Source organism: Arachis hypogaea, chromosome 6 (genome assembly GCF_003086295.3).
Source record: "Arachis hypogaea cultivar Tifrunner chromosome 6, arahy.Tifrunner.gnm2.J5K5, whole genome shotgun sequence".
NCBI classification, from domain to species: Eukaryota; Viridiplantae; Streptophyta; class Magnoliopsida; order Fabales; family Fabaceae; genus Arachis; species Arachis hypogaea.
The window spans coordinates 4,102,318-4,129,742 of NC_092041.1; the positions used below are offsets into that span (position 1 = coordinate 4,102,318).

Below are 27,425 nucleotides of genomic sequence, written 5' to 3' on the forward strand. Positions count from 1 at the left end.
AAACCATCCAAATTATAAGAAAAAAAACATCCGTGTGCCTATCAGTAGCAACATCCGGTTAAAGTTATCGGTGTCTCTGATTTACCAGTTGGTTGATTCTTGGCTTATATAGAGTTGGTTCCTAGCATTGTTGTTTTAATAGAATTTTTTTATTGATTAATTACAGTTGACTATATTTTTATTTAGTTACCTAACAGAATTCTAATTTTATATGTCAATTGCATTTTTAAATAATATAATTAATAATAAAAATCCAATTTGAAGAGTGTGGTTAAGTAGAAGAGATTATCTTCAACTAATGTTAAGATTCAATTGCTTTAATCATACCAAACTTTAAAATTATGGACCAATGCTTGAGAAAAAAATAGTGTAGAAGAGTTTTACAAAGTATATTAAGATTACTTAAACTAGTATATTAATAGATATTAATGTGTTTATTAATCTACTTTTTATTGATTTCAAAGTATTTAATAAAAATATTTTAAAAAGAAAAATGTGTACACAAACTTTTGTTTATATTCTCATTGTTATTATTTTAGAGTATAGAAATATATTGGATTATATTAGATTAGATTAGATTTCAATATTGGAGATAATTTTTTTTTCCCCTTAATTGAGTTCAGTTGGCAAGGAGGGTGGCGCAGTGGAAGTGAACGTGGGAAGTGCGATCCATCCAAAGTCAATTTGGACCTTAGATAGCGTCTCTCTGTGGCGCACACTTCACTCCAACACCATCACTGCATCAGATCCAAACCTCAAACCCTCCCAAGCCGCCGAGAGCAGACACTACTCTTTCTTTTCTTATTCTGATTGCGAATAAAATCGATCAGTTGTTCGATCTGCGTGTGAATTGGGGCACAAGATGGTTACGAAAACGGAGGAGAACCAACTGAACCGCCTCGAGAGCCAGGTGGACAACGCCGGAGGTGGAGCATGGGAGTACCTCTGTCTCGTAAGGAAGCTCAAGCTTCGCCGCTCAGACAAAGTCCTCAACCATGGCCTCTCCATCCTGAACAATCCTTCCAAGCGATCCGCTCTTGGCCCTGAAGGTCACCATCATACCCTTACTTTTTGACCTAATTTCATTCTTATGCTTTTAGTTCTCTGATTATTTCATTATGTTATGTACCGATTTCCTTTATATATTAGGTTTCTGTTAGTTGCAGTGATGGAATGCTTTTTGACTAAAATTCAGTTCAGTTGTAAGTCTACTTTTTCTGAATGACTATTGATTGTTTATTTCTTGATGCAGAGTGGACTTTGTATGAACAGGTTGCTGTTGCGGCTATGGATTGCCAAAGTCTTGATGTTGCTAAGGTGTTGATCTCTTTCCTCTCCCTTAGTCTCTTTCATTTAATACAATGCTTTGCACGTTGAATTATGAAATCTTTGCTTCCACTTGTTGAGGTATCTTTGTTGGTTTGCAGTTCAGTTTAGTTCTATGATCATTCAACAATGTTGTGAATGCAATGTCTTTTTTACTAATGTATATATTTTTGCTTTTCTAATTCTTACTTATGTTATGGAGGTGGCATGAGTGTTATAATGTTGCTGATGTGTTCTTCAATGAATTATATGATTATTTGATACCTTTGTTTTCATGGAGCATGGTGGTTGTACAACATATACGTCACTTATGAGTGATGAGAAATGCGGTGTCTTTGGCTGCTTTTCATCTTCTGGCCAATTGCTTTTATAAGTCTGAGTCCCCTACTCCCCTTTTCTCTTGTGGTGGTGGTGGATGGAGAAAATAATGGTTTTACAATATCTGGCTATAGCATGAATCATGATTCTTTCACAAAGGTTGTATCATTCTAATTAAAATTTTTGGGCAAGATGTTTTGATCTTGTTAGCATTTTAGATTTTTGAAAACCAGTGTGCTAATGAACTTGTATGCTGCCAATCATGTTATTTATGTTCCCAAAATTGAGTGTTTGATGTATTTTTTCCTTTCATATGTGATGAGAAACCTAATGGCTTGAGGTTTTATCCTCTTGAAGTTGACAATAATTTACTTATTTATCAGGATTGTATAAAGGTTCTCCGGAAGAAATTCCCAGACAGTAAACGAGTTGGTAAGTTACCTTCTAATTTGCACTTTTTTTATGTTATGGATATGGTAACTTTAATTTGTCAAGAATATAGCACAATCTAAAGTACGCAACTCTTATGATTTATCTCGCACTACATTAATCCACCATGGAAGCCTAAAAGGGAAAACAAATTTAAGTGGGACTGCATGTACAGTTTTGTGAGTTATGTATGTAGGTAGTGTTACTTTGGCTAAATGTGTTTGTGCTTCCTATGATCTTATTTATTACTCAATTATCCAAATAGCTTTCACTGTGCATATGCATTTCTGCATATTTTTTCCCTGGAAAAATTTATCACTGGTGCCTTACTCGCGGAAAAATTACAGGCAGGTTGGAGGCATTGTTGCTTGAAGCTAAGGGGTCCTGGGAATTAGCAGAGAAGGCATACTCAAGCCTACTGGAGGATAATCCTCTTGATCAAGTAAGGCCACTTATCCTTATGGGAAACCTAAAGGAACTAGCATACTAGTTGCTATCTTACTTTATGTGATCAAACAATGATTTCCTTTTTTGTTATGTTTTATCATATGATTTGATGCATAATCTTTATCACCCAATTTAAGCTGGGTTGCATAATCAAAGAAAGCCAAAAGCTTAAGTTTGTCTCCCCTTGGTTGTTTTTTCTAATTTACAGACCATCCATAAGAGGAGAGTGGCTATGGCAAAGGCACAAGGCAACATTCCAGGAGCTATTGAATGGCTTAATAAATATCTAGAAATGTGAGGGACCCCTTTTGTAATTATTTATACCATCCCTTCATTGATGATAAAAAGGAAATTTTTGTCCTGTACCTTAAAAAACTAGATCAAGTGTCTGAATTATTTTTCTTATTATAACAGATTCATGGCAGATCATGATGCATGGAGAGAACTGGCCGAAATATATGTCTCCTTGCAAATGTAAGATTTTTTATTCTGCTGTTTTTCTCTTTCCATCCGACAAAAGTTATTATTAGGATTTTAGTATGTTATCGATTATTTAGTTGGCTGCATTATATTATTATATTATTATTTGACTAATATTTCTATCTTTCTATCAGGTATAAACAAGCAGCTTTTTGCTACGAGGAGTTAATATTATCTCAACCTACTGTGCCACTCTACCACTTAGCCTATGCCGATGTAAGTTATGTCTCTAGGAACTGTGATTTTTTCCCCATTTCTTTGCTATGTTAATAGCAGGGCACAGAACATTGCATGCCATGGATTATGTGAATGGCAGCGCAATAGTTGCTCTACAGTCTTCATCAGCATCATCTTAAATTATGATACTCGCAGGTACTTTATACACTTGGTGGATTAGAGAATCTCCAAACTGCCAAGAAATACTATACATCCACTATTGACCTGACTGGAGGCAAGAATACAAGAGCACTTTTTGGTGTATGCTTGGTGAGTTCTTTCTCCCTTCCTCCCTTGTGAGTGTTTTGTCGTGTGGTTCGGTGCAACTTCATGTCTGTAGAACTTAACATGGCGTTATTTGGTGGAGGGATGAACAAAAAGGTTTTATTGGTTATAGTGAAAGCAATCATTTAGTTATGCTTTGATGAATTTAAGATTTTTCTCCATAGATTGTTGATTTTCTTCTGAAGCTTGGGATTAATGAGTTCTTTACACAACTAGTAATTTATATGCCTGAAAATTGAGCTGTGCTCCTGTTCTCCAGTGCACGTCGGCTATCACACAGGTTACAAAAGGGAAGAGCAAGGAAGAGAAAGAAGGATCACAGGTACAATCTCTAGCAGCCAAAATGTTGGAGAAAGATTACAAGCAGAGAGCTCCCGACAAGCTTCCTCAACTTACAACCGCCTTGAAGAGCTTAACACTGACATCATGATGCAGCATTTCTTGAAGATTCTTGTTATTTATTTAGCCGAGTTTTTTACATTGCCTTAGATTGTTGCCGGTTTGAATCAACATCGTTAGAATTCCCCCGTCTTTTTCTTCTCTACTTTTAGATGAAAATTCATATAGTTATGCGTTTTAACTTAATTATTATTTAAGACGTGTAAAGTTTCAGCAGGTCCTGTGGATCTAAAATTACCATTTCATAGGACTTCACTCAGCCATAAGGTCGGGTTACCTTTTGTTTTCGACAACCTAGTACTTTAGATGGCTCATGGCTGTACAATTTAAATTGGAAACTTGTTTGCCTTTCTTTTTTTTGTCATCTTTGTTCGTCAAATATCACATTATTTGTTCAAGAACACAATGAACCAGCGAGCTTTCACACATACGCCACATCCGGGTTTCAAACGACACAGCTGTACCTGTAACCAACATGGAATTTGATAGATATTATTTATTCTCATGGAACTCTTTCATTCATTCATGGACACGAGTTTGTTTTGTTGACCCATAATTTTCTGCCATCATCAAAGTTGAAACGGGTGGACGCAAATCCTTAGCGGAAAATGGTCGAGTGAAGCAATGCCACGAATTCAAATCAACTCAAAAACGGAAAACCATATACATACGCATCAGAAACTACTACACGACACCGATACGAGACATTCTGCTTTTGTCCGCAACGCAGAACACAAGGTCGTTAATTCATGCAGTGATGTGATGCAAATGGCGCATAAATTTTCAAGTTGCAATGAGTTGTGCTATATCTATCTATTTTTTAATTTTAAAAATCGGAATATATATTTAAAATTTTCAGCTATATGATTAATCACCTTTTTTTTTATTTGCATGCAGCATAGTTGATCAACTACATAATTAAAAGACAATGAATTACACGTCACAAAGATAATATGTAATGTTGTGGACTTGTGGCATGTGCGGTAAAAATTCATATGTAGTTGTCTTATATGAATTTAAAAATTAAAAATTATTAGATGATAATTTAACTAAATATATTAAATTATTTAACAATTTTACACAAAAATCACTGCATCGGAGTCTCCACCGGTATGTATAATGAGGGATAACGTATCAATTCATATTCCAACAATGAGAAAAGTAATATTTTCATTAAATTAGTAACCGAGATAGCATTGGCCACTGGACATTATGTCTCACATGTTTATGTTGGAATCGATTGCATGCAATGCAAAGCATCATTATGGTTGAAGATGGTGAAGCCCGCTAAGTAGTAGGGACCAGTGTTATGGTGATGTTAAGAATTGACGTACAATTTTGCAGCCTTTATAACATATTTATGAAATTGTCTCCCCAATCCGTTTGGGCAAGCGGCCATACCGGACGCTGCTATGTTTGGTGCGGATCCATTCTTTTTGTAACTGCGGAAAATGTCATTTAGCTTTTTCGGGGTTAACCTCTACTCTTGTGATCTTCTCACTTCCTCTTCAAGGACCTGCAATTATTCTTCACCTCTATACAACTGTGCCTTTCATTATGTCAATACTTAAAAGACTCATGCCTTTCATCATCCCTTCTAAATTAATTATTCTTTTGACTTTTTTCCATACAATGATGAATGAATGCATTTGAACTTTTCAACATTTTTTTAATTTTAAAAGAAAATTTTTTAATTTTAACAAAAAATAAAAATAAAATAGGACAAAATTAAATATTTAAAATAAAATAGGATGTTTCAAATGTTATAAACAAAATTAGAACTAATCCAAACGTTAAGAATTAAATCAGTACTTTACCCAAAATTTATCTAGAAAAAGTCTAAGGAGCCAACAACTTTATTAAATTTTAGCCAGCATGTAACCATAAAAAAAAGTGAATAATCCCACACCATTGGATGAAATCTCACACCATTAAAAACATCATTAATGGCTACTTGATGACTATAAATCACAAAAGTTGCTGTCCCCTATCACTCCTTATTCATCTAAAACACATTTAATTTTATACTCTTTGTCAATACATGAAAATTAAATTAAATTTTTGGCATCCTATGTTAGCCGAAGGCGGGAAAGTGCAATCGTGCACAACCTATAAGACAAACAACATAAACAGAAATATGACTTTATTATTAGATGTCATGTCAATTTACAGATTCCCTGATTTCATTGCAATTCCTCATTCTACAATAATAATTTATTTATAATAATCTTTTACCACTTTTCTACATAATCAAAATGTTGGACGATGGTAACGTAAAGTAATGTGAATGTTACAATTTTTGAAAGAAAGAAAAGGATAAAGGAAACAAGAAACAATGCAGTAATGCTTGATCCAAGAAAAAACATTTGACATGTCTGAATACACGTGGCTTGCCCAACGAGGAAGCTTGTATCTTTTTCTTTTTCCTTTTTCCTTTTTTAATATAATAATTTGCAAAAGAACTCAACACCAACACCATGTATAAATGTAAGTTTCTGATCTTATTCCTTCTACTATGTTACTAAAACAATCCCTTCATGTTTATCTATTGATCAAACTTACATCCACAACAAACTTCTAAGGTAATCTTTGAATTCTTGTTTGGGGTGCTATGATGTAGCAATTTGACAATAATGGCCCAAAGTATTAACTTGCAGCCATCGTTATTGACTGATCCGCAGCAAAGATATGCTCTTCATGAACTTGACAATTGGGAGCTGGACTCCTCAAAAGTGCAAGTGGATGATGCTTTCTTAAATCATATACATCTGATTTTTGTAATCATCTCATTTCTCAGGCTATATGAATTATGAAGGACTGGAAAAAAAAATAGTAATCACAATAATATATTCCAAGTTGATCTGGATATAACTATGTACTGTTATGGCCTATCTATTCATAGCACTACTACTCAGGAGCAAGAGTGTACATGCGCATGTTCACATACTTGTGTTAGAACAAAGAAGATTTCGTTCATGATTTAAGAGATAAGCGAGTCAAAACAAAACATATTTATGCTAAAAAGAGTAAGATCAAAATGCAGCACCCAGTAAGAGAAAGAAACACTGAGAAAGAATGGCTATCATAGGACAGTTCGGTGCACAAGCATCCCGCGTTAAAGCAGGGTCTAGGAAAAGGACGCACCCAAACGGTGTAATGTAAGTAGCCTAACCCGATAACTAAATCAGTGGCAGTTACCACGCCTTGAACCCGTGACCTTAAGGTCACACAAAGACAACTCAACCATTGCTCGAAGGCTCTCCTTTGAAGGAATGGCTATCATAGTGGTATAATTTTTTACCCACACAGATGCTATGTCAAGGTTGATGTTCTTCAAAGAAAATAATCACATTACTAAGTAGTAAGTTTCTTCCTGGTGCATAATTTGCATTAAGTGAATCATACACAGAGAAGCTAATGGTACTAAAAAGAGAGAAATATCATCAGAGTGGTCTAGTGACATACTTGAAAAGTTCAACTCAGCATACAAATATAATTGGACAGTATCTCATACACAATTTGTTAACTATTATCAAGCATCAAAGCAAGCAATTCTATCAAGGCAAGGGATATTGATATCCAATTCCAGTGCATGGGTTATTAGATCAGCAAGAAAGAAAGAGAGAAGATTATAGAGAATTTATTCCATTTCACTAATCTTTCTCAATCTTACTCCCCGACCTTGGCTCCCCTATACTTACTACACTTATGGCTAATAAGGTTTCTTCCAAAAGCACCAGCTTGCAGTGCCACTTTTACATAATCAAATGAATTGGCAACACTAACAGTTAAAATATTTGGCAAACTCAACAAGATATAATAGGTATACACTAAAGTAAAAGAGAATAGGAATGCACTTGAATAGCACAAGAAAAAGAACCACAACATTTTAGTTTCAGCAAAATAGATCATAAAATCAACACTTTGAAGACGAATATACAGCCAATTGGAATAAAAAATGGCTTCCGATCAGTTCAAATAGCTCAGCTAACTTGAGGGTATGAGTTTGACAAGGGAAATGAGACAAGCAAGAGGACTCATTTATAGCCAACTATATTTCAATCACATGTTTGATAAATCAAAACTCACTAAAATGGTCTCTGTTAGTATCAATGACGGATTCCTGCATCTCTCTACACATTCTTCCAAGCATGTAAAATAAGCGAGAAGCCAACACCTTGCGATTTGGTATCAGAAAACCTCTGAGAGAAAGACAAGTGCAACAGATTTGCATCAGAAAGAGGTTGAGCAGGCCACATCTTATCAGTAGATAGGCATGTTCTGAACATAAAGACAGCATCTCCGAGATATGGATTGAAGAGCCAATTATACACATCCCAGAGAACTTCCACTGCAAGGCCATCTACCAGGATAGTATGATTTCCCCGGAACTTCCATCTCAGATGCTTCACTTGCATCACCGTTTTGCTGTCGATGCGAATCATAAGTGACGGTTCACTAATACTTGTGTCACATTCAATCACAAGGTCATGAACTTGACCATTATTGCAAAACACGGCCTTGGTACCATACAACTTCTTACCAAAAACATGTTCTTTCTTGGCAACCAAAACTGCATTGTAGTACAATGGACCAACATTCGTCTTCTTAAAAGCTTCTTTCCTCAAATCCCCCAGAAGGAGAACCATTTGCCGATCTGCAACAACTCCTACATAAAATCCCTCCAATGGCTCAGGCCCGGAGCCAAATTTCGCCGAAGAGAGGTCCCAATATACATCAATTTTACACGAATAAGCCTCGAGGCTCTTGCAACCTTTTCTCTTGGAGAACACCCACGGTTTGATGTCCACCTTACAAAGACACTGGTTTGTAGAGTCATCGATCCCGACACTGAGGCAATGCCCCATCAAATTCTTACTCCACGTGACAGTAACCACACAGGACTGGCTTCGAATCTGGCATTGATAAGAACTGGAAACTAGATTCTGAGCGTTCTTACTGGAGCTTGAAGATGAAGAATCTGCAACTTGAACTCCATTTTCACCAAAACAAGAAGGGAAATCCTTCATTTTGTTCTTGCAAAAGTGAACCCCAATTCAATCCAACTACCAAGACTCCTTTTTCTTTTTCTTTTTTTCTTTTAGGCTTTTCACCAAACAGATGGTACCCAGTTTTCCGGCGTAAGAGTAATTAACACAAAACGAACTTGAGATTGAACCTTACCTGAACTTGGTCAGAGACAGCAAAACCAGCAAAACCCATCTCAGAAATCGTTGGCAAAAATGCTCCTGGGGCTTTGATTTGAAATTTAGATTGGGGCGTTGCCATGTTAGAGTTAAGAACCCATGAATCGAAATTAAGGGAGAATCAAACAATTTTGGAGAATGTAGGGAGTGAAAAACAGCTTAGAGAGAAGAAGCAGACAAAAAAGCAAACTTCTTTCGCTATCAATGCTACTAAAGATCGAAAATTTTTCAAAAGGGAAAACAACCCCCAAAAGCCACAAAAAAAAAAAAATTGAAAACGGAACAGAGGATATACAAATTGCAAACCGACGTCAGAAACAAGGGAGGTCGACACAGAAGATGGGGGAAAAGAGAGAGAAGGAAAATTAACTGGGTTTTGTTGTAGATGTCGCTCTCTACATTGATTGAAGGAATGTGAACTGAGAAAAAAGAAAAATGAAACTATATTTTTTTTTTCACTTTTTTGTTTTTTTATTTTTGTGTGGGTTTGTGACTGTGTGAGGTTGCCTTTTACCTGGTGAAGAAAGAAAGTTGAAGTGAGATTTGAGAGAGTGAGTCTTCTGTTTACTTCACATGAGCCATCATCATCTTTCATGGAAAATTCCAAATGGACATTATGATATTGTTGTGATGATGATAGGAAATATTATAAAGAGTAAAAAAAAAAAATATTTTTACACTAATATTTTAAGAGTTAAATTAAACCATGATCGAACAAAATTAGTTTTTTTTAATAAAAAATAAAAAAAACTCGAACCTTCAATCTCTTAAATGAATATTGAGAAATTATATTATTTGAATTATAGTTCGTTGGCTTAACAAAATTAATTTTATACCTATAAAAGATATTAATTTTATTTATGTATAAATGTGTTAATATTTTTAATTTTTATAAATATGATCATATAAAATTATTTTTGTTTATTTATAGATAAATTTTTAATATTTTAATATTTCATGAATAAAAATAATAATTTATTTTACTTTTAAAAATTAATATTTTTTTACTACAGTTTTGATATTTATAATATAGATATAATTTTAACACATTGCATTTATCATACAATAAACTTTACCAATTACAACCAACAAAAATTCACTTCTTTATAAGCCTCACCCGATCTCTTTGTCAGTGTGAATAGGCTAAATTTTGTTCAGGATGTTTGAAAATTCCTTAAATTTAATTTTTATAGGAATTGAATTTAATTTTACTGTTTGAAATAAAAATGATTAAATTAGTTTAGATATAATTTAATTTAAATTTACTTTTTAAAATTAATTTGACCTAAATAGATTTAATTTAAAATTTCATTTCAATAGTATTTAATTTAAAATATTCTTATATTTTAATTATTTTTTAAATTTTTTTACTCATATTTTTAAATATTTTTTATTTTGCAACACACATTCTCTCTTCTCTTATCATTTTTATTTTCTTTTTTTCTTTTTTTTTAAATCACTTAATATAATATATATTTTTTTTTGAAAAATCTACTATATAGATCTAAAAAAATTATCAATACGCCAAAATATTTTAAGTGAAGTTGTGTCAATCATGATATTAATAAAAAATGGAATAATTTTATTCTATTTTAAATTTTAATATAAATTAGTTGTTATAATTTACCTTAATAACTAATTTTTCTTATTTGCTATGTCATTAGACCACTTAACAAGTTAATTTTTGATAGTTCATGTTTGTTTTTTATTGTTGATTTGTCGTTGATTTGTCGTTGGAATTAATCATAAAAAATTATTTAATATTTTTAGATTAATCTAATTTTTATTTTTTTAAGAGATGAATAAATTTTAATTGAAAAAAATAGTTAAAAAATATAATTTTTAATTATTTTATATAATTTAATATATAAATATATTTATTATTTAATATAATATTATATTATATTAATAAAAAATAAAATTATTTATTATAAAATTTTAATTTAATTTTATAATTTATTCATTTATTCTAAATATTAAAATTCAATTCAATACGGTTGAAAATTTTTAAATAGACTATTAAAGTTATGCCCATACAATCATTATTCTACAATTGAATGAGTGAAATGTACTTCTCCTTTTTTTTTTGTTGATTTTATGGTGTATGAAATTAATTAAAGAAAAAAAAAACATTTACACGTTTCGTAAATTTAATGGTGTACAATGTTGCCACACTTGCCAGGGTGTAGGATGGGAATGAGACGTGAAGAACCGCGAACAAATAACTTAATGGGGAATGTGCGATGCCAATTATCATTCATAATCATCATAATCAGATTTTTTATTTCAAAAACTCTGCGACGAAGTATTTTAAGTAATTAAGTTCAATTAAATTATTCTAATTTATTTTTCATTCATGTGCTATACCAAAATTTTAACTAACTAATTTTTAATATTTTTTGTAATTTTATTGCAGATTTTTTTTTTGCATTCTTAAATTTTTTGTTATTTTTTTCTGCATTTTCTGCATTTTTTATTTTTTTTTCGTTTTCGTCGATCTGAAATAAAAAATTAAGAACAAATAATGTATGATATAATGGAGAACTTGAAAAAAAATTGAGAAACAAAAAATTTAAAATAAAATTTATAAATATAATTATTCTAATAAGATAATAAATAATTCTACAGATAAAAAATATAAAATAGTTTATAATAATACTATTCGAATATTGAATGATTTAAAATTTTTAATAATTGAGTCAGAATTAAATTTTCTAGCAATTTTTTTAATGTAAATAACTAAATTATCTAAAAAAATTCATCCTTCATCTTATTTTTTAACCTTATTCTCATTATTTTTATTGCAAAAAATGATCTCTCTATAGTAATTGTAAAAACTGAAAAAATTAATATCAGACGAATCAATCTATTAATTAAATAATACATTTTTTATTTTTTATTTTTGCTAAACATTTACATAATTTATGAATAGTTGATAGAATCTTTATTTTTGGATGTAGATGAATATCAAGAATAAAATATTGAAGTTAAAAAGGTAAATTAATATTTTCTTATTCAGTAAAGTATTCGAGATAGTAACTGTTAACAAGAGTAGAAATTTTAGCAATGTCAAAATTTTTGTAAGCATCCTTAGGCATGAGAGTAGAACTCGGACTTAGTAGATCCAATGATTGATCATTGAATTTGCTATTCAACTCTTGTAATTACTTATCAATTATGACTAAAAATATCTTCACTTTAAAATAATGCTCAACTGTAATATGATCTTTTTGGTGACGGGAACATCCTTACTTTGCTACATAAGAAATAGTTAAATTAAAAATTAGAATATCATGTTACTCACAAAATGATTTCATATTTTTCATTAATTTCTTCTATCTGTCATTTCTTATGTTTTGGATAAAAGGATAAGTATTTTTGTAGAATGAATTAGTTACACAATATTAAGGTTAAACTCATCAATAATGTAACTTTTTAAATCTTCAAAAATTGTATCTCAATTTTTTCATGATTCATTGAAGTAGAAGAATTATCTATAAATATTGATATTGTAAAAGTGATATTTTTCCTTTTTTTAAATGTTAATCTTTTTCTTGAAAAATGCAATAATTCTTTGATTTTTTATAATTATGCTTGTACAAAAATTTGAATATATATCTTATAAAATATATATAAAAAAATTAGAATAATAACTACTAAAATTTATAATATTTATTGAATATTTTTTCTAGCCAAAAGACATTCAATTAAGGACTCAATAAATATATAAAATAATATTAAATTAAATAAACAAAAAATTATCTAATTTTATAAAGATGATGCGAAAAAATATAATTGCTTAAACTCAAAACTTAATATAATTGCTTAAACTCAAAACTTAGCTTAAAAAATTAAAGCTTTTTGAGTTATAACTTATAAATTCTTCTATCAATGTATGAAAATATAATAATAAATATAATATTAATACTTATTAAATATTCTAATATTTTTACATAATATAAAAATTAAATTAAATAAATAATAAAATATAAAATAACATCAAATTAAATAAATAAAAAATATTTTTTTTATAACTAACACCATTAAAAACTTGTTTTGGGTGTTTTTTCTTTACGAACAAAGGCAATGAATTTTTTTTTTGGCAAGGATTTAACTATGATTTTTATCCTTTTTTTTTTGTTATATAATCTTTCTAGATTTGATTTTTTTTAAATAGAATGAAAAATTTTGATGTGTTTTCTAGAAAAAGCCAACAAATTTTTTTAACATGTCAAAATCCACTTTGGTCCAAATCCAAATATCAAGTTATTTATGTACTGCGATGAATTAATCCTTAATTTATTGAAATGGAAGATATGGTGAAAAACTAAAAAAAGTAAAACTAAAAATTATTCAATAAATACAAAAGATGAAGATTGAATTCAAATACCTCGTATCAAAGTGAAGGAGTTAAGGTAAGCTAATTAAACTATATTTTTTTTAGAGAAATACTACTATTTTTTTTATAAAAAATTTGAGAGGCCATGACCCCATTGTCAAACTAAAGTTTCGCCTCTGGTACGATGCAAGTTCGAGTCCATTGAACTAAGGCGAGTTGGATTATGCAAATTTGATTACGTTAAACTAGGGTGAGTTGGATGATTTTTTTCAATCGAACGTAGTCGACGAAGTTTGATTGAGAGAATAAATATAGTTAGTTTTTGTTACGTTTATCTTTGTGAAAATCAATGTTGATGATTAAGGATTTGAGTTTGATTGATCTATGAATTTTGAATTGTTTTGAATTTGATTGTGAAAATATGTTTATGTTACGTTTAATGAGAGTTTCAAAATTTTTCAGAGTAAAGAATGACATTGTCCTGATAAGTTCATTTTTTTTTTTGGATTGGTTTGTAAAGATCAGTGTTAATGATTTGGTGTTTTGTTCATTAAATTTAAGTGCTAAATGGCATTAGTGGTTGTGTGTTTAGTTTTATGTGATTTCTATTTAAGTATTAGTTGATAAAATTCTTTGATGTCAAATATGAATGATCTTACTATTGTTTTGAGATAATAATGGTGTTGTATTAACCAGTTTTATGTGTTATTGCAGTTTTTGTTTGATGTTAATGAGTAGTTTGTGCCAAAAGTTAGGATCATTTTTAACACATTTGAAGCAGTTGAAAAATTTTACAAAGATTATACTAAAGTTACAGGTTTTGCTATCAAAAAAATACAAATAGAAAGGAAAATAAAATAAAAAATCAACCAATTACATGTAATAGAGAAGGGAAATGGAAATCCAACATATCTTCTACTGAGAAGATAAACCCATCAACAGGATTAAATTGTCGTGCAAGAATTTATATACATCTATTAAAGGAGATTGGTGTTTGAGTTATTTCCAAAGTTGTTTTGGATCATTTACATGCATGTTGTCCAAATCAAACAGAGATGTTTAAACAACATAGGCAGCTAAGTATGTTTGACCGTCGCACAATTGAGAATAACAATAAAACTGATATTAGGCCAAATAAGACATATCAATCATTTGTTACAGTAGTAAGAGGTTATCGTGAACTAAAGTTTATTGAAAAAGATGTTAGAAATTTACATTACAAAAGAAGTTCGTAATATTTTTGAATAAAATGATGCCAAAAACTTTGGGACATACTTATTCAGAATGAAATAAAATAAGAAAAACTTCTTTTATGGGCTTGAACTTGAGGTTGGTGAATTAATTAAAAATGTTTGTTAGGCTGATGCACAAAGCTGGGCTGCTTTTTAGTATTTTAGTGATGTTGTTTCGTTTGATACCACTTATAATACAAACAGAGACTTTGCTGTGTTGGTCTGAAACATTGTCGATGTCAATTATAAATAGTTGTTGTGTTTTCAGAGGTGCTTAAGTTCAGGTATAATTTAGTTTTTGGTTCTATTGTTGGTGTGAATCACTATGGTCATTCTACACATTTTGGATGTGCTTTGATAAAAAATGAGAATATTCAATTATTTAAATGGTTATTTGAATGTTGACTTCGTTGCATAGGAAGAAAGGCTTCAAAAGGTATTCTTACCGAATACCGATCAATGTACATCAATGCAAAAAGCTATTGAGATTTGCATGTCAACTACAATTCATAGGTGGTGTATTTGGCATATTATGAAGAAGATTCCACAGAAATTAAATAGCTACAAGAGAAATGAAGAAATTCAACAAGAGACGAGTCATGTTGTTTGAAACTTTATTACAAAAGATGCATTTGAAATTGGAATGATTTTATTACAAAGTATGGTGTTGTAGACAATAAGTGGCTGTCAAATAACAGTAACTTTATTAGATATTTTGGTGTTGTTGCATTGTAATAGCAATGCGAAATTATATACATTTTGGGTGTTGTGCTGTCTGACTTACTGTTTTGATATTTTTTTAGAGCTTTTTAAAGATTGGCATTTATTGATACCAACATATCTAGATCATCACTTTTGGGTTGGGATGAGAAGCACACAAAAGAGTGAGAGCATGCATGCTTTTTTTTTAACAAGTTTATTACATGCAAAATCTCATTGATTCAGTTTGTGAAATAATATGATAATTGTCTAGGAAGCAAAGAGCAAAAAGAGATAATCCGATGCTGAAAATTTTCATACTATCATACCTTATGCAACAAAGTCATCAATAGAAGCTCAATTTCAACACGTGTATACTCATGCGAAGTTCAAAAAAATTCAAACACAATTTAAAGAAAAGATGAATTGTATTATAAGATCGACGGAATTTGCTCTAGGTTTCACGACATATGAAGTAAAATGCCAATGCTTATTATTCGAGTCAAGAGGCATTTTGTGCCGTCATTGTTTGAGTGCGTTAAGTTTTGAGCGACTAGATAAAGTGGCACCGAGATATATATATATTGAAACGTTAGAGTACGAATGTAAAGAGGACGCACACACATATCAAGAGTAACCATGATGAACCTTTATTGGATCCAAGAAGTAAGAGATTTGGTGTTTCGGTCACACAATATATGTGAATTTGTATTAGAATCGAAGGAGTTGACTACGATTCTGCAACACACTTATGATAATGTGATGACTGAGACGCAAGAACATAAAACCAAAAGTAAAAGAAAATGCTTGTTATCACATGAAGATGCTTCTTTGGATGAAATTAACAACCTTCAAAGTCCACCACGTGTGAACAAAAGGACGTCCCAAAAATAGATTGAGATCACATACTGAAAAACAAATTGCAAATGTATCAAAAAAAGAAAAGAAAAAGAAAGCTGTTAATGAGGTAAAATTGATGTGTTTGATTAGGTAAAATTGAGGTTTTGCATGTAAATATTTGTGCTAATATATGCTTTAACTTTTGCACTTGAACCTTTTAGATGATGGATCAATGACGTAGCCAAATTCAAACCTTTATCACGGATAAATTATGAATTATCAATTCAGAAATTTAATACAATAAGATAAAACTTTCGGTTTTAATTTGAATGACATTCGGTATTATTGTGTTTGTTGAATAATGAATTTTATTTTTTTATTTGGGTTTTAATATCAGCATTTTTTAGTGTTCACTAGAATTAAATTTGGTGTTGTAGTTGTAGAATTTTGGTGTTATTCTATTAATGTAGTGACATATGCTTTACTTTCTGTAATGATATTATGATAAAGAGTTTTATGTGTTAATATTAATTAATTTCGGTGTTACACCATATTAAATAATTTACAAATAGACCTAATATCCATGGAATTGTTATTTTTCAATATATTTACAAAGAAACACTTCCATAAAATTCAAAAAGATAAGTATAGTATTTAATCTATTTACTTTCTATATCTCCTTATGAAAATTTACAGAAAAGGCTTGTAATTGCAACAGATAGTTTGGAGAGTCTTATGACTTTAAATTTTTCAATGGCTTTATATTTCAATTCATTTGTTTCGTCAAAAAGAACCCGTGAATCATATTTCTATTTAAAATTATTAACTTTAAATTTATCCTACAATTGAAAAAAAATTATTAATCTGTTTTAATTTAGAATTAGAAAATAAACCATGTTTAAATATACATATTTTTTTCTAATTTTTTTATGTATATTTTTCTTTTTTGATTTTTTCAGTATCAATGACCTACAACCATTTTATGACATATAATCCGCAATCGTAGCTAATAAACAAAGATTAAATAACTCAATACAATATATTGAATAACACCGTAAGAAAAAAAACATAACAAAATTTATTAAACAATACGATTTAGATATTAAAAATGCATACTCTGTTTGCTGGCCAGTGATTGAGATATATAGTGCTTTGATGCCCTTTTCATTGTCCATCAAAGGTGATGTTTTAACATACACCCTCATTTGTATTATAATCAAGCTCTGAAAAGCACAGAAAACAAAATATAAGAAAATCTAAGACTAGAGACTTTACTAGAGAATTGAAAAAGTAAAAAATTTATAACAAATTTATTAAGCTTTAATTTGTCTTTCAGAGGGACATGATTTATAAATTAGATCAAGCACATGAAACTGGTTTAAGTTGAAATGCATGTTAAGTTGTTGAGATAAGATATCATATAACACGATTGTTAATACTTAATACCAAGACATAAGAAAATTGGTTTTACGGAAGGTACAAGAACATAACCATAACCAGCTGATGCTGACGGTGAGAGGCATGTTTGTGTTTCTTACCTAGTATTAGTGTTGTACTGAGATACATACCACAATATGAATAATAAACAAACAAATAAATAAGGAGCAAGAGATTATTTTTTTATGTCAAACAAAAATATCTGTGAATCCGATGATAAAGGATGCGTGGCTTACAGAAGCCCAAGAGGCCATAAACTCTTTGGAAGACTTAGAGACCAAACTCAATCTCAATTTCAATTCCAGTGCTGCTGAATCCATACTAGTGAACATTGGAGTGAAGCTCGATCGTCTTGAATCTCTGCTCCTTAATCCTCCCACTAGACCCATCTTGTAACACTATTTATTAGCACCAACCAACACATTACACATATCACTTGGTAATGAATGAGTATTAATCATATATGTTTCACCCAATTTGCAGAACTAATGAAGACCTGGATTTCCGTTGGAAGATGCTTTCAGACATTCAGCTAAGAACCAGAACACTCGCTCGTTCTGTTTCTGCATCATTAACATGCCCAAACAGGTAGCCTTGTCTCGCTTGTTCATATTGAAACAAAGATCTTATATAATATTTTAGACTCTTTCATTACAAATAGATAAATGTTAAAATAAATCTTAGCTTGTTTGGACGGTGAATATGATGAGATGGGCCTACTTAGAAAGTTTTTGCAAACTGTTTTCTTGAACTTGATGCTATAATTCTGACTTAGCTGGTTGACATAATTGATAAGGTCCTTTTACTAAAAAGTGATACTTTGAGAATGCAAAATTTCCCCTTTACAATATCTATCCAGCATAGCAATCAGAAAATGATAGGAACATGATAATTAAAACGGAAAAGGGAATGATATTTGATGATAGGAAGAGGCTTAAAAAAATTCCCTTGTCTTACAGCTTCATAAACCATCTTATGACTATACTAATTAATAAATAGATAACATAACACTAGTTAAACATGAATGATTATGTTATCATTATCCAGTCTACTACTGATTTTGACAGATAGGTTCACCTTTCAGTAATTGCACTACTTGTGCTTCTCTTTAGGCCAAGCAATGTTCCTGATATTGGTAGCAATGATAACACTGACCGTTATAACCAAGGTACAGTTCTATTATCTGCTAATCCAAACTATTCTGCTTCAGTCAAGGAAGTCATAATCAGTTCAAGTAATCAAAATTATAATCAGTCAATTATTGTTAATCTGCTATAGGCACCTTATAATTTGAATATTCACCCCCTAATCAGCTATAGGCTTTTAATTATCTTTGAAATTTAATAATACTATGTGTAGATTTCATGAAAACCGTATACTCCCAAGATCAGAAAGAGTTGATGAAACCTCTTCTTGTAAGTTTTTTGCAACTAATAAACTAAACTATATACCACCATGAATTAAGGGCTACTAATTATTGCTTTGAGTATTTTGTGGCAGTTTGATGATGAAAACAGAAGTCAGGTAGAGGTGAGTACTCTAGTCTTTGGTATTTTCGTAGTTAGTTATGTATTGAATATGTCATGATCTATTAACATTATAATCTGTTTTTTGTGGCCTAACAGCAGAATGAACTAAGTTTTATGTCAATGATTTCACTAAGGAAAGCTTGCTCTACTTTCTTATTGTTCTTGGGACTAGTTGCACTCCTATTTCTTGTGGTTCTCCTCTGCACAACTATGTAGCTTATCACGTCCATATAAGAAGAATCATGATATGATGGATTTGTGCCATTAAATGTGTATATATTCAGTAAAGGGTATACATTTTTATGTCCAATCTATTTTTCATCTTAAGGGGTAGAATCTTGTCATGTGTTCAGCTAACTTGAATGAAGAAAAACATTAACTTTTCGTTAGTCGCTATTGTAGCATCCAATTTTGAAGTATTCAACTTTATAACTATTGTTGTATACATCAACATTAGTCTCTTATTGTAGCATTGTTTAACAAGTTAACAATATAATATTGTGTGACAGGAACATACATAATTTTCTTTGGCCGTGAAAGAGAGAAAGTAGTAAATATTAATTGGGGCAGTCCTTTTTCTTGAGGAGGGCCCATGTTCCACTCGGTTTTGAGATGAATATATGATGATTGAGAGAGCAAAATAATTTGAAAAAGCACCATTCTTTAAAGAAAAATGGCCAAAGTGAGCAGTGGTGTGTGATGACTTGGAAAAGTGCCAGTGCAACACAGCTCACAAGCATAACACAAATACAAAAGATAAAGCTAAGAAGAAGCCATCATTCAAAGGCGTAAATCAAGGGATCATAAACATGAACATGAACCAATGAGTAGTTAAGTCTGCCCAATCACACACACATATATATAAAATTGAAACATTTCATCAATCCAAATCCAAATCATAACAACCCCGTTTCCCTCTCTGTGTGTATGTCTTACCAATCCCACAAACATCCAAGTTGGAAATTTTCCATCATACTCATTCAATCATCACAGAATAATTCAATTCAACAAGCTAAGCCAACTAACATCTTTTTCTATATATATATATATATATATATATATATATATATATATATATATATAACTCCATATATATTCCCTTTCTTCCTCTTCCTCCATCTATGGTTACAACTATTACAAACTCAAGAAATTAAAGAAGAGAAAAAAGATGATGATCCCTGCTTGTTTCAGCCAATCCACCACCACTTCGAATCAAACGCCGCCACAAAATGTAGTAACATGCATATACCAAACTCAACTCTTCAACTCATCATCTTCATCAACATACCTCACTCTCAGTTGGTCCAAAACCCCTTTCTCTCACTCTTTAACAATCTACGCTGCAGATATATTCACCACCACCATCTCCCTAAACCCTTCAACCTTCTCCTTATTCCGATCACCGCACGGCTCCAAATCCATCTACTACCATCAAAACCAGCGCCGCCACAAGATCAAGCTCCAATGGAACTTCTCCCGGACGAAATTCACTCAGAAATCAGCAGAGCCAGAGTCGTGCTTCTACTTGGCGATCTCATGCAATGGGAGAATCAAATTCTTCATGGGTGACATTAATTATAACATTCTCCAAAACACACAAGAGAAAAGCGTTGATCCGATCTTGCTTTCGAGGAGAGAGCACGTGTTTGGGAGCAAGAGTTACGTGTCAAGGGCGGTGTTCATGGGTTGCAAGCATGACATTGAGATTGAATGCAGTGGAGGCTCGCTCAGAGTCAAAGTTGACAGTCAACTTCGCTTGGTGGTCAAGAGGCTTGCATGGAAGTTCAGAGGGAATGACAAATTCTTCGTAGACGGCGTAGAAGTTGAGTTCTACTGGGACGTCCTGAGTTGGGTGGCCAACGCCGATAACAGCACCAACGGTGGCAGGCACGGCGTTTTTGTGTTCCAGGTCGGTGGCGATGGCACCGTGTGGCCGGAAATGGTGGGTGCGGAGAAGAAGTTGATGAAGAAAGGATTGTTGCCGGGATCCGGTGTCTTGCAGTGGGCGGAGGAGACCAGTGACGGTGGGAGAATCTCCTCTTCTTCGTCGGCAAGGTCTTCTGCCAGTAATGGCGGCGCTTTCTCCTTGTTGCTTTACGCTTGGCCCAAAAACTAATTTCATTATTTTTTAGTGGTTCTATAATTAAGCATTACTAACTCGAACTAAATTATCAAAATAGTTCTGAAACCCATATCATCCATCAATTTAATTTTTGAGATTTCAATTATATTATTATCATTTTTAAAATTAATCTTTAAATATCAAACGAATTATAACTCAAATCACATAGTCTTTTTTCTGTATTCACCTAAGAAGTCACAGATTCGAAAGAAAGCTACTTACGAAATGGACTAATTAGAAACGTCACTGTCTCCTTCAACATAATTGTTTTTACTTACAGTTCGACCAACTTCATGGTGATGCTGGTCTCTTGTGAGCATTATTTTACTGTTTGATATTTTGATATATTCTTTAATTTTTAGTTTAGGTGCTTCAACTTTGGATTCTTCTTAGTTGGGCTGTTAATATTTTTTTTGTTGTGTGTATTACAATATACACTACGCATCTCTTCTACCTGTACAAAATTATATTATATTGAATTGTTTATCTTCCATACTAAGAAATAGATGCCTTTCATGTTCAAATATTAAGGTTAATGCGTTGGATACAAGGGTTGTATTTTCTAATAGCTGTCAGTACTTTGTGTTTTCTATTTTACAAGTGAATCATTTAGACCACAAAGACAATATTTGAATAAAACTTATATTTTACCTCCGTATAATATAAGGAGAATAATTTATGTTTTGCCTTGTTTTAATTTATTTCTTCAGTGAAAAGATATTTTTTTATTAGTCATAGTTTTATTAATTATTGGCTTATTGCATGTGTGTCATTATTTAAGAATTATGTGTTTGTAGACATGTTTCAAGTTCACACTTGAGTGACAGTTAGTTGTGAGATTAAATAATCAATTATGTTTGAGAGTAATAGAGTAGCTAGGCAAGTTAATCAAGATTAATGTAAGATCACTTTATTGTTTCAAGAAGTATTTTTTATTATAAGTAGTTAACATTAATAACAAATTTGTCATCAGTCTCTCTGGCAATCATTATTCATTAATCAGATCTAAGCCACGTTGAGATAGATCAGCAATGCTGCAAACACATGGTGTGAATGGACTTTGTGATTTCAATTATTAAATCATTGAATAATGGATTACCTTTTATATTTTAATTAATTAAAACATGAAATGAAATATATGGATATCATAGAACACAAACAATTTTGGTCATGTATGGTGTGACATTTCATGTACCAATAATATATAATGGGGCAATACCTCCAGCGAATAGCATTATTGATGACAGCATATGATCCGAAAATTCCTTCCAAACGAGAAGAATGATGATCAGTGTTAAGAAAATGTAGATTTCGGTAGGGGTGTGCATGAGTCGGGTGAAATTGAGTTTGATGTGACTTAGATTCGGCTCAAAATATATATCGGACTTATTTAGTAGACTCGAACCTAAACCCTAGGCTCGATGAAACTTACACACTTTTGCGTTATGATTATACCGGGTAAAAATTGGGTCGTTAATATTACATTATCTTGATACCTTCTTACAAGCTAGCATGTGAAAATATCCAAATTTCCAAGACTCCAACCATTATTTGACATAATAAAATTCACTTAGAAAAATATAACAAGAACCAACTATTCTCTAAAATTAAAGCATAACTATAATTAATACTAATATTATCTATTAACACCAAATATTTAAATCAATACAAATAACACAATATTATGCATTAGTTAGTCTAAAATCTTATGCATTTTAAATATAAAACATTAACTTATAGTCTTATAATAACTAATAATACAAAATATTAAGGTTTACAATACTTAAATTTCACATAAGAATAGCCATCATTTATCACTAATACACAAAATATTAATTGTGTATGATAACCGGACCACTGGATCGATTTCGGGTGACTTGAATCATGGTCTAGATCCGATCCGAAATAATAACTGGATCTATTTTTAAGACCCTTACCCAACTCTAATGAAATCACACCAAATTAATCTCTAAAATATTCGAAGCCGGATCGGACCGGGCATGCACACTCTAGATTCCGTGCCTTGTTACACTAAAAGACATGAAAGATGCACAATCACAAGAAATAATCGTTCCTATAATTTTCACTTATCACACGCTTAGTTTGCTGCATCATTTGCCACATTTTTCCAAGAACCATAAAATCCTGGTAGAAAATCTTGAATTATGTTAGTTCTATGATTGTAAATTAAGGCATTTAGGTGAATGAGTATGACAGACTCTTGATTAGTTAGTAATTCAAATATCTTTTATGATTCTCGTTGAATGAATGAATGTTCATCCCGTCAAGGGCGGGGAAAGGTGTCATTGCTTATATCCTTATATAGTTATTAATAAAGGTGTTATTGTATGATTCCCCTTATAAGGGGATGACTACTTCTGACTTGTGAGACACCTCATTAAGAAATCAAAAGTCTTTTCATAAATAATGACTAATATAAATGGTTCCAGCACATAGTCATAGCCCAGAAGACCGTTTACAGGCTAAGATAAACTTCTTTTTTGGGGCCTAGTTTACTAACTTTAATACAAAGCAACAGTGTTATCAGGTGTGCACGCTCCAGTACTATTCCACCTTGAAGGGGAATGAATTCTCTCCCGTAAAAAAAAAAAAAAAATTGAATGATATTAATTGTAATCTTTTATTTTTTATTGTTTTTTCTCTTATATTTAATTTTGATCTCATTTATGAAGTTAATAATAAAAAATTACACTCATTTTCTCAAGTTAAAAAAATTGGAGAAAATCTATTTCTCACGTTGGAGTGCCATTTATAGAATAACAAAACCCCTTTTTATTATGCAGAGTACAGATAGAAAGGTGATCCTTTCTTAATTATTTCTCTGTAGCATCAATGTGAGCTGTTTCCAATTCCCCTATCATTTTTTGTAATATCAAAGTAACCTTTTGCTGCTGTTGACATAAAATTGTTTTTAAAACAAAGCTGTTGCATTGAATAATCTTGTGTGAATTTCAACGCATAAACAACCGTGGGAATTTTTAATTGGTAATGTTCGAGAGAAAAAAAAAATCAATCTAAAATTTATCTTATTTAATATTTATTAATTTTAATAATAATTAATGAATATTAAATAAGATAAGTTTCGATTTTTTTCGTTAAGGAACTAATTTAAAGTATAGCCAATTAAAGGTAACTAATTGAAAAATATGCTAATTACATAAAATAAAATAAAATAAAACAACTCTCCACTATCCCTATTTTCTAAAATTTCAAAATTAAAAAAAAAGTTAATTGAATTGACTTATACTATAGTTGGTTTTTTAAAAATTTTTTTTTGTTACCAAATATTTCCGTGTATATTGGCAACTAAACACTTGATAATTATATTGGTCCTATACAGTAGTCTAGTGTAGTTGGTGATTGTAAATCACTAAATTAAGCTTAGTAACACTCAGTGAGTGACACAGAGGAGATACCTGAAGGTTGTTTTTATAGTAGTTGGCGATCCAAAGAAAATGGAGAATGGTTGAGGTTGAAGTTGAAGTTGAGGCTGAGGTTGATTTTTGTTGTGCTGTGTAGCAGTTTAGATTTGCAAACCATATTAATTTACAGCATTAACTAATACTTATACACACCCACTTTTTTCAGTTAAAAACTCACTATTCTAATTTTTATTATCTATAAATATTTCTAGCAACGAACTTCTAAATATTCATAGTATAATCTCGCTCGTATTTTTTCTTACCCTTATTTAAAACGGTAACTGTATGTTATTTTGTCTTGAAGTGAAAACCTATCCACAGCCAGCTGAGTGGTGAGGGACACAATTCCAGAATATTCACGCATACATAAGCAAAACGTGCTATTTCACATACAAAATAAATAAGCAAATAAAATTACATTTTTTTGTACAATTAATTGATAAATGTGTTACAATTAAAGCAAATAATCACATAAAATAAGTTTGAAATCATCTCAAATAAATAAAATTTTTAAAATTTGAAAAATAACACATTTTTAAAATAATATATAGACTCATTTCATTATATTTATATGTTTGTGTGATAGATGTTAAATAAAATAAAACACATAACTAGTTTTAATCTTAAAACACCTAAAAGATTCTCAACTAACTAATAATAATAATAATTAATATAATAATAATCTTAATACATTCTACAAATATTAACTAAATTATAAAATAATAAGAGATTTTTTAAATAAATAAAATAAATATAATATCTATCAATTTATATAAATAAAAGAGTATTTATATTTTTACACTATATTATATATATATATATTATTTAAACAAATATATTAGTTATGTATTGAAATTAATTATTAAAATTAACCACTACTAATATTAAATACATATTAAAATATATAAATATATTAAAAATAAATTAAACATCATATATATATATATATATATATATATATATATATATATAAACGCATAATAATTTATTTTAGTAACTAATTTTAATATATAAATATAAATAACATTTGTGTTGTTCATAATGTAAATATAGTTTAATCACATATCTCTTTTATATTATAAATGAGATAACTATAAACAGATATATGTATTGTATACCTATCTCAGCTGGAAATTAAATTTTTATTTTATTTACTTACAAAAAATCCAAAAGAATAACCAGGGAGGAAAATATCAAAATAATCTTCAATTAATTAGGACGATAATAAGACCAGGTTCGGTCCCCTCTTCGTTTTAATCTGTGACCGAGTGAAGGAATCACTGAGCATAGTTCACTCTCGTTCAGTCTCCACCACCCAATGGCAGCAGACGGCACCGCCACCACCACTCGCCCAGTCAAAATCATCGCTGGCGCTGATGACTTCGGCACGCCTCTCAAAGACGCTCTAGTCTCCCACCTCCGCTCCCGCAACATTGAAGTCGAAGATCTCGGAACTTCCTCTTACTACTCCGCCGGAGCCGAGGTCGGCCGCCTCGTCTCCGAATCCTCCTCATCCTCGGCCGTCGATGTCCGCGGCCTCGTAGCGTGCGGCACCGGCGCCGGCGTCTCCATCTTCGCCAACAAATTCCCTGGTGTGTTCGCCGCAACATGTCTCACCCCTGCCGACGCGATCAACGCCCGATCCATCAACAACTCCAACGTCCTTGCGGTCTCTGGCAAGTCCACTACACCGGAATCCGCCATTGAGATCGTCGAGACGTGGCTCAAAACTCCGTTCAAGTCCCCTTGCCCGGCAAACGACAACAAACCTTGGCCGGAGGAGATCCAGTCGTTCCTGGACAACTCGCTCAAGGAAATGCCTGAAATCGGGAAAACTGGAACGGTGCAGGACACGTGCGCGGTTTGTTGTCTGGTGAAGAATCGGGAACTGAATCCGATCGATATAATTCCGGGCGGGTCGATGAAGATCCTGAGGGAGAGTCCGACGTCAGCGTTCGTTAGGTTCAAGGCGGGAAGCGTGGAGCCGGCGCACCACCACACATTCGGGCATGACCTGGTGGTGATTGAAGGGAAGAAGAGCGTTTGGAATCTGACGAAGGAGGAGAGATACGATCTGACGGTTGGGGATTACCTGTTCACTCCAGCCGGTGATGTTCATCGGGTTAAGTATTATGAGGACACCGAGTTCTTCATCAAGTGGGATGGCCACTGGGATATGTTCTTTGATGAGGATCTTGAGACTGCTAAGAACGCCATTGAGAAGGAGTTAGCCAAGTGAAATTAAATTCACACTTCAAGTTGCTCTTTGCTGTGGAAGATGATGTATCATGTATGTATTAGTGTTTATATATGGATATATGGATTAGATGAACTTTTGTATGAATAATCTGTCTTTAAGTGGTATGGATTTTATCTTTGCAGGGATGTTGATGTTGAATCCTTTATTAAGGTTCATGAATTCATTGTGTGTGTGTGTTTGATCCCAAATTCGTATCCTTTCCTTTACTCTCTGTTACCCATGCTCTGGGGTTATCGCCAATAAATTACTCGTCTTGATATAACAAGTGAAATTGCGTTTAATGTAAACTTATATAGTAGAATACATACCCAAGGAACGCTCCCTTTGCCTTGTCAAATTTGAGTTGTATTGTGCTGACTTGTGCAATTAGCTAGTGAATGACGATATCTTATGCACACATCACACTTAATTAACTCT

General features: G+C 31.7%; 5 protein-coding genes and 1 long non-coding RNA gene across 7 annotated transcripts; 4 read left to right on the forward strand and 2 right to left on the reverse strand.

The window, feature by feature from the left end:
- Nucleotides 1-303: 303 nt before the first annotated feature.
- LOC112695448 (uncharacterized) lies at nt 304-4,264 on the forward strand. The gene is made up of 9 exons (XM_025747796.3): nt 304-1,049; nt 1,253-1,317; nt 2,028-2,076; nt 2,421-2,515; nt 2,729-2,814; nt 2,935-2,994; nt 3,135-3,216; nt 3,373-3,486; nt 3,761-4,264. Exons 1-9 carry the CDS (start codon nt 863-865, stop codon nt 3,929-3,931), a joined length of 909 nt encoding a protein of 302 aa, XP_025603581.1. The 5' UTR covers nt 304-862; the 3' UTR covers nt 3,932-4,264.
- A 3,472-nt stretch (nt 4,265-7,736) lies between these two features.
- On the reverse strand, nt 7,737-9,725 carry LOC112695449 (uncharacterized). The gene has a single exon (XM_025747797.3). It carries the CDS (start codon nt 8,928-8,930, stop codon nt 8,034-8,036), a length of 897 nt encoding a protein of 298 aa, XP_025603582.1. The 5' UTR covers nt 8,931-9,725; the 3' UTR covers nt 7,737-8,033.
- Nucleotides 9,726-16,004: 6,279 nt separating this feature from the next.
- LOC140173557 (uncharacterized) lies at nt 16,005-17,440 on the reverse strand. The gene is made up of 2 exons (XR_011862799.1): nt 17,334-17,440; nt 16,005-16,285 (listed from the first exon to the last, which is right to left on the reverse strand). It is a non-coding gene; the product is annotated as an uncharacterized lncRNA (long non-coding RNA).
- A 203-nt stretch (nt 17,441-17,643) lies between these two features.
- Nucleotides 17,644-19,572, forward strand: LOC112695451 (uncharacterized). Of its 2 annotated transcripts, none has more exons than XM_025747799.3 (6): nt 17,644-18,046; nt 18,138-18,242; nt 18,767-18,822; nt 19,014-19,069; nt 19,155-19,184; nt 19,280-19,572. In XM_025747799.3, the coding sequence occupies exons 1-6, from the start codon at nt 17,868-17,870 to the stop codon at nt 19,397-19,399; spliced, it is 546 nt and encodes a 181-aa protein (XP_025603584.1). In that variant the 5' UTR covers nt 17,644-17,867; the 3' UTR covers nt 19,400-19,572. The 2 variants fall into 2 exon arrangements, with proteins under 2 accessions (XP_025603584.1, XP_025603585.1); XM_025747800.3 differs by having other exon boundaries at nt 19,283-19,572.
- A 713-nt stretch (nt 19,573-20,285) lies between these two features.
- Nucleotides 20,286-21,436, forward strand: LOC112695450 (uncharacterized). Its single transcript, XM_025747798.3, has one exon. The coding sequence runs from the start codon at nt 20,352-20,354 to the stop codon at nt 21,297-21,299; it is 948 nt and encodes a 315-aa protein (XP_025603583.1). The 5' UTR covers nt 20,286-20,351; the 3' UTR covers nt 21,300-21,436.
- Nucleotides 21,437-25,737: 4,301 nt separating this feature from the next.
- On the forward strand, nt 25,738-27,196 carry LOC112695454 (DNA damage-repair/toleration protein DRT102). Its single transcript, XM_072197903.1, has 2 exons — nt 25,738-27,038; nt 27,131-27,196. Exon 1 carries the CDS (start codon nt 26,067-26,069, stop codon nt 26,985-26,987), a length of 921 nt encoding a protein of 306 aa, XP_072054004.1. The 5' UTR covers nt 25,738-26,066; the 3' UTR covers nt 26,988-27,038; nt 27,131-27,196.
- The last annotated feature ends 229 nt before the right edge of the window (nt 27,197-27,425 follow it).

What these genes read in the sequence shown, in the direction of transcription:
- LOC112695448 (XM_025747796.3), top strand. Translation starts at nt 863, where the DNA reads ATGGTTACGAAAACGGAGGAGAACCAACTGAACCGCCTCGAGAGCCAG. An exon ending in ATCCGCTCTTGGCCCTGAAG is followed by an intron (nt 1,050 to 1,252) that starts GTCACCATCATA and finishes TTCTTGATGCAG; the next exon opens with AGTGGACTTTGTATGAACAG. An exon ending in CTTAATAAATATCTAGAAAT is followed by an intron (nt 2,815 to 2,934) that starts GTGAGGGACCCC and finishes TTATTATAACAG; the next exon opens with ATTCATGGCAGATCATGATG.
- LOC112695449 (XM_025747797.3), bottom strand. Translation starts at nt 8,930, where the DNA reads ATGAAGGATTTCCCTTCTTGTTTTGGTGAAAATGGAGTTCAAGTTGCA.
- LOC112695451 (XM_025747799.3), top strand. Translation starts at nt 17,868, where the DNA reads ATGATAAAGGATGCGTGGCTTACAGAAGCCCAAGAGGCCATAAACTCT. An exon ending in CCTCCCACTAGACCCATCTT is followed by an intron (nt 18,047 to 18,137) that starts GTAACACTATTT and finishes CCCAATTTGCAG; the next exon opens with AACTAATGAAGACCTGGATT. An exon ending in TCATTAACATGCCCAAACAG is followed by an intron (nt 18,243 to 18,766) that starts GTAGCCTTGTCT and finishes GCTTCTCTTTAG; the next exon opens with GCCAAGCAATGTTCCTGATA.
- LOC112695450 (XM_025747798.3), top strand. Translation starts at nt 20,352, where the DNA reads ATGATGATCCCTGCTTGTTTCAGCCAATCCACCACCACTTCGAATCAA.
- LOC112695454 (XM_072197903.1), top strand. Translation starts at nt 26,067, where the DNA reads ATGGCAGCAGACGGCACCGCCACCACCACTCGCCCAGTCAAAATCATC.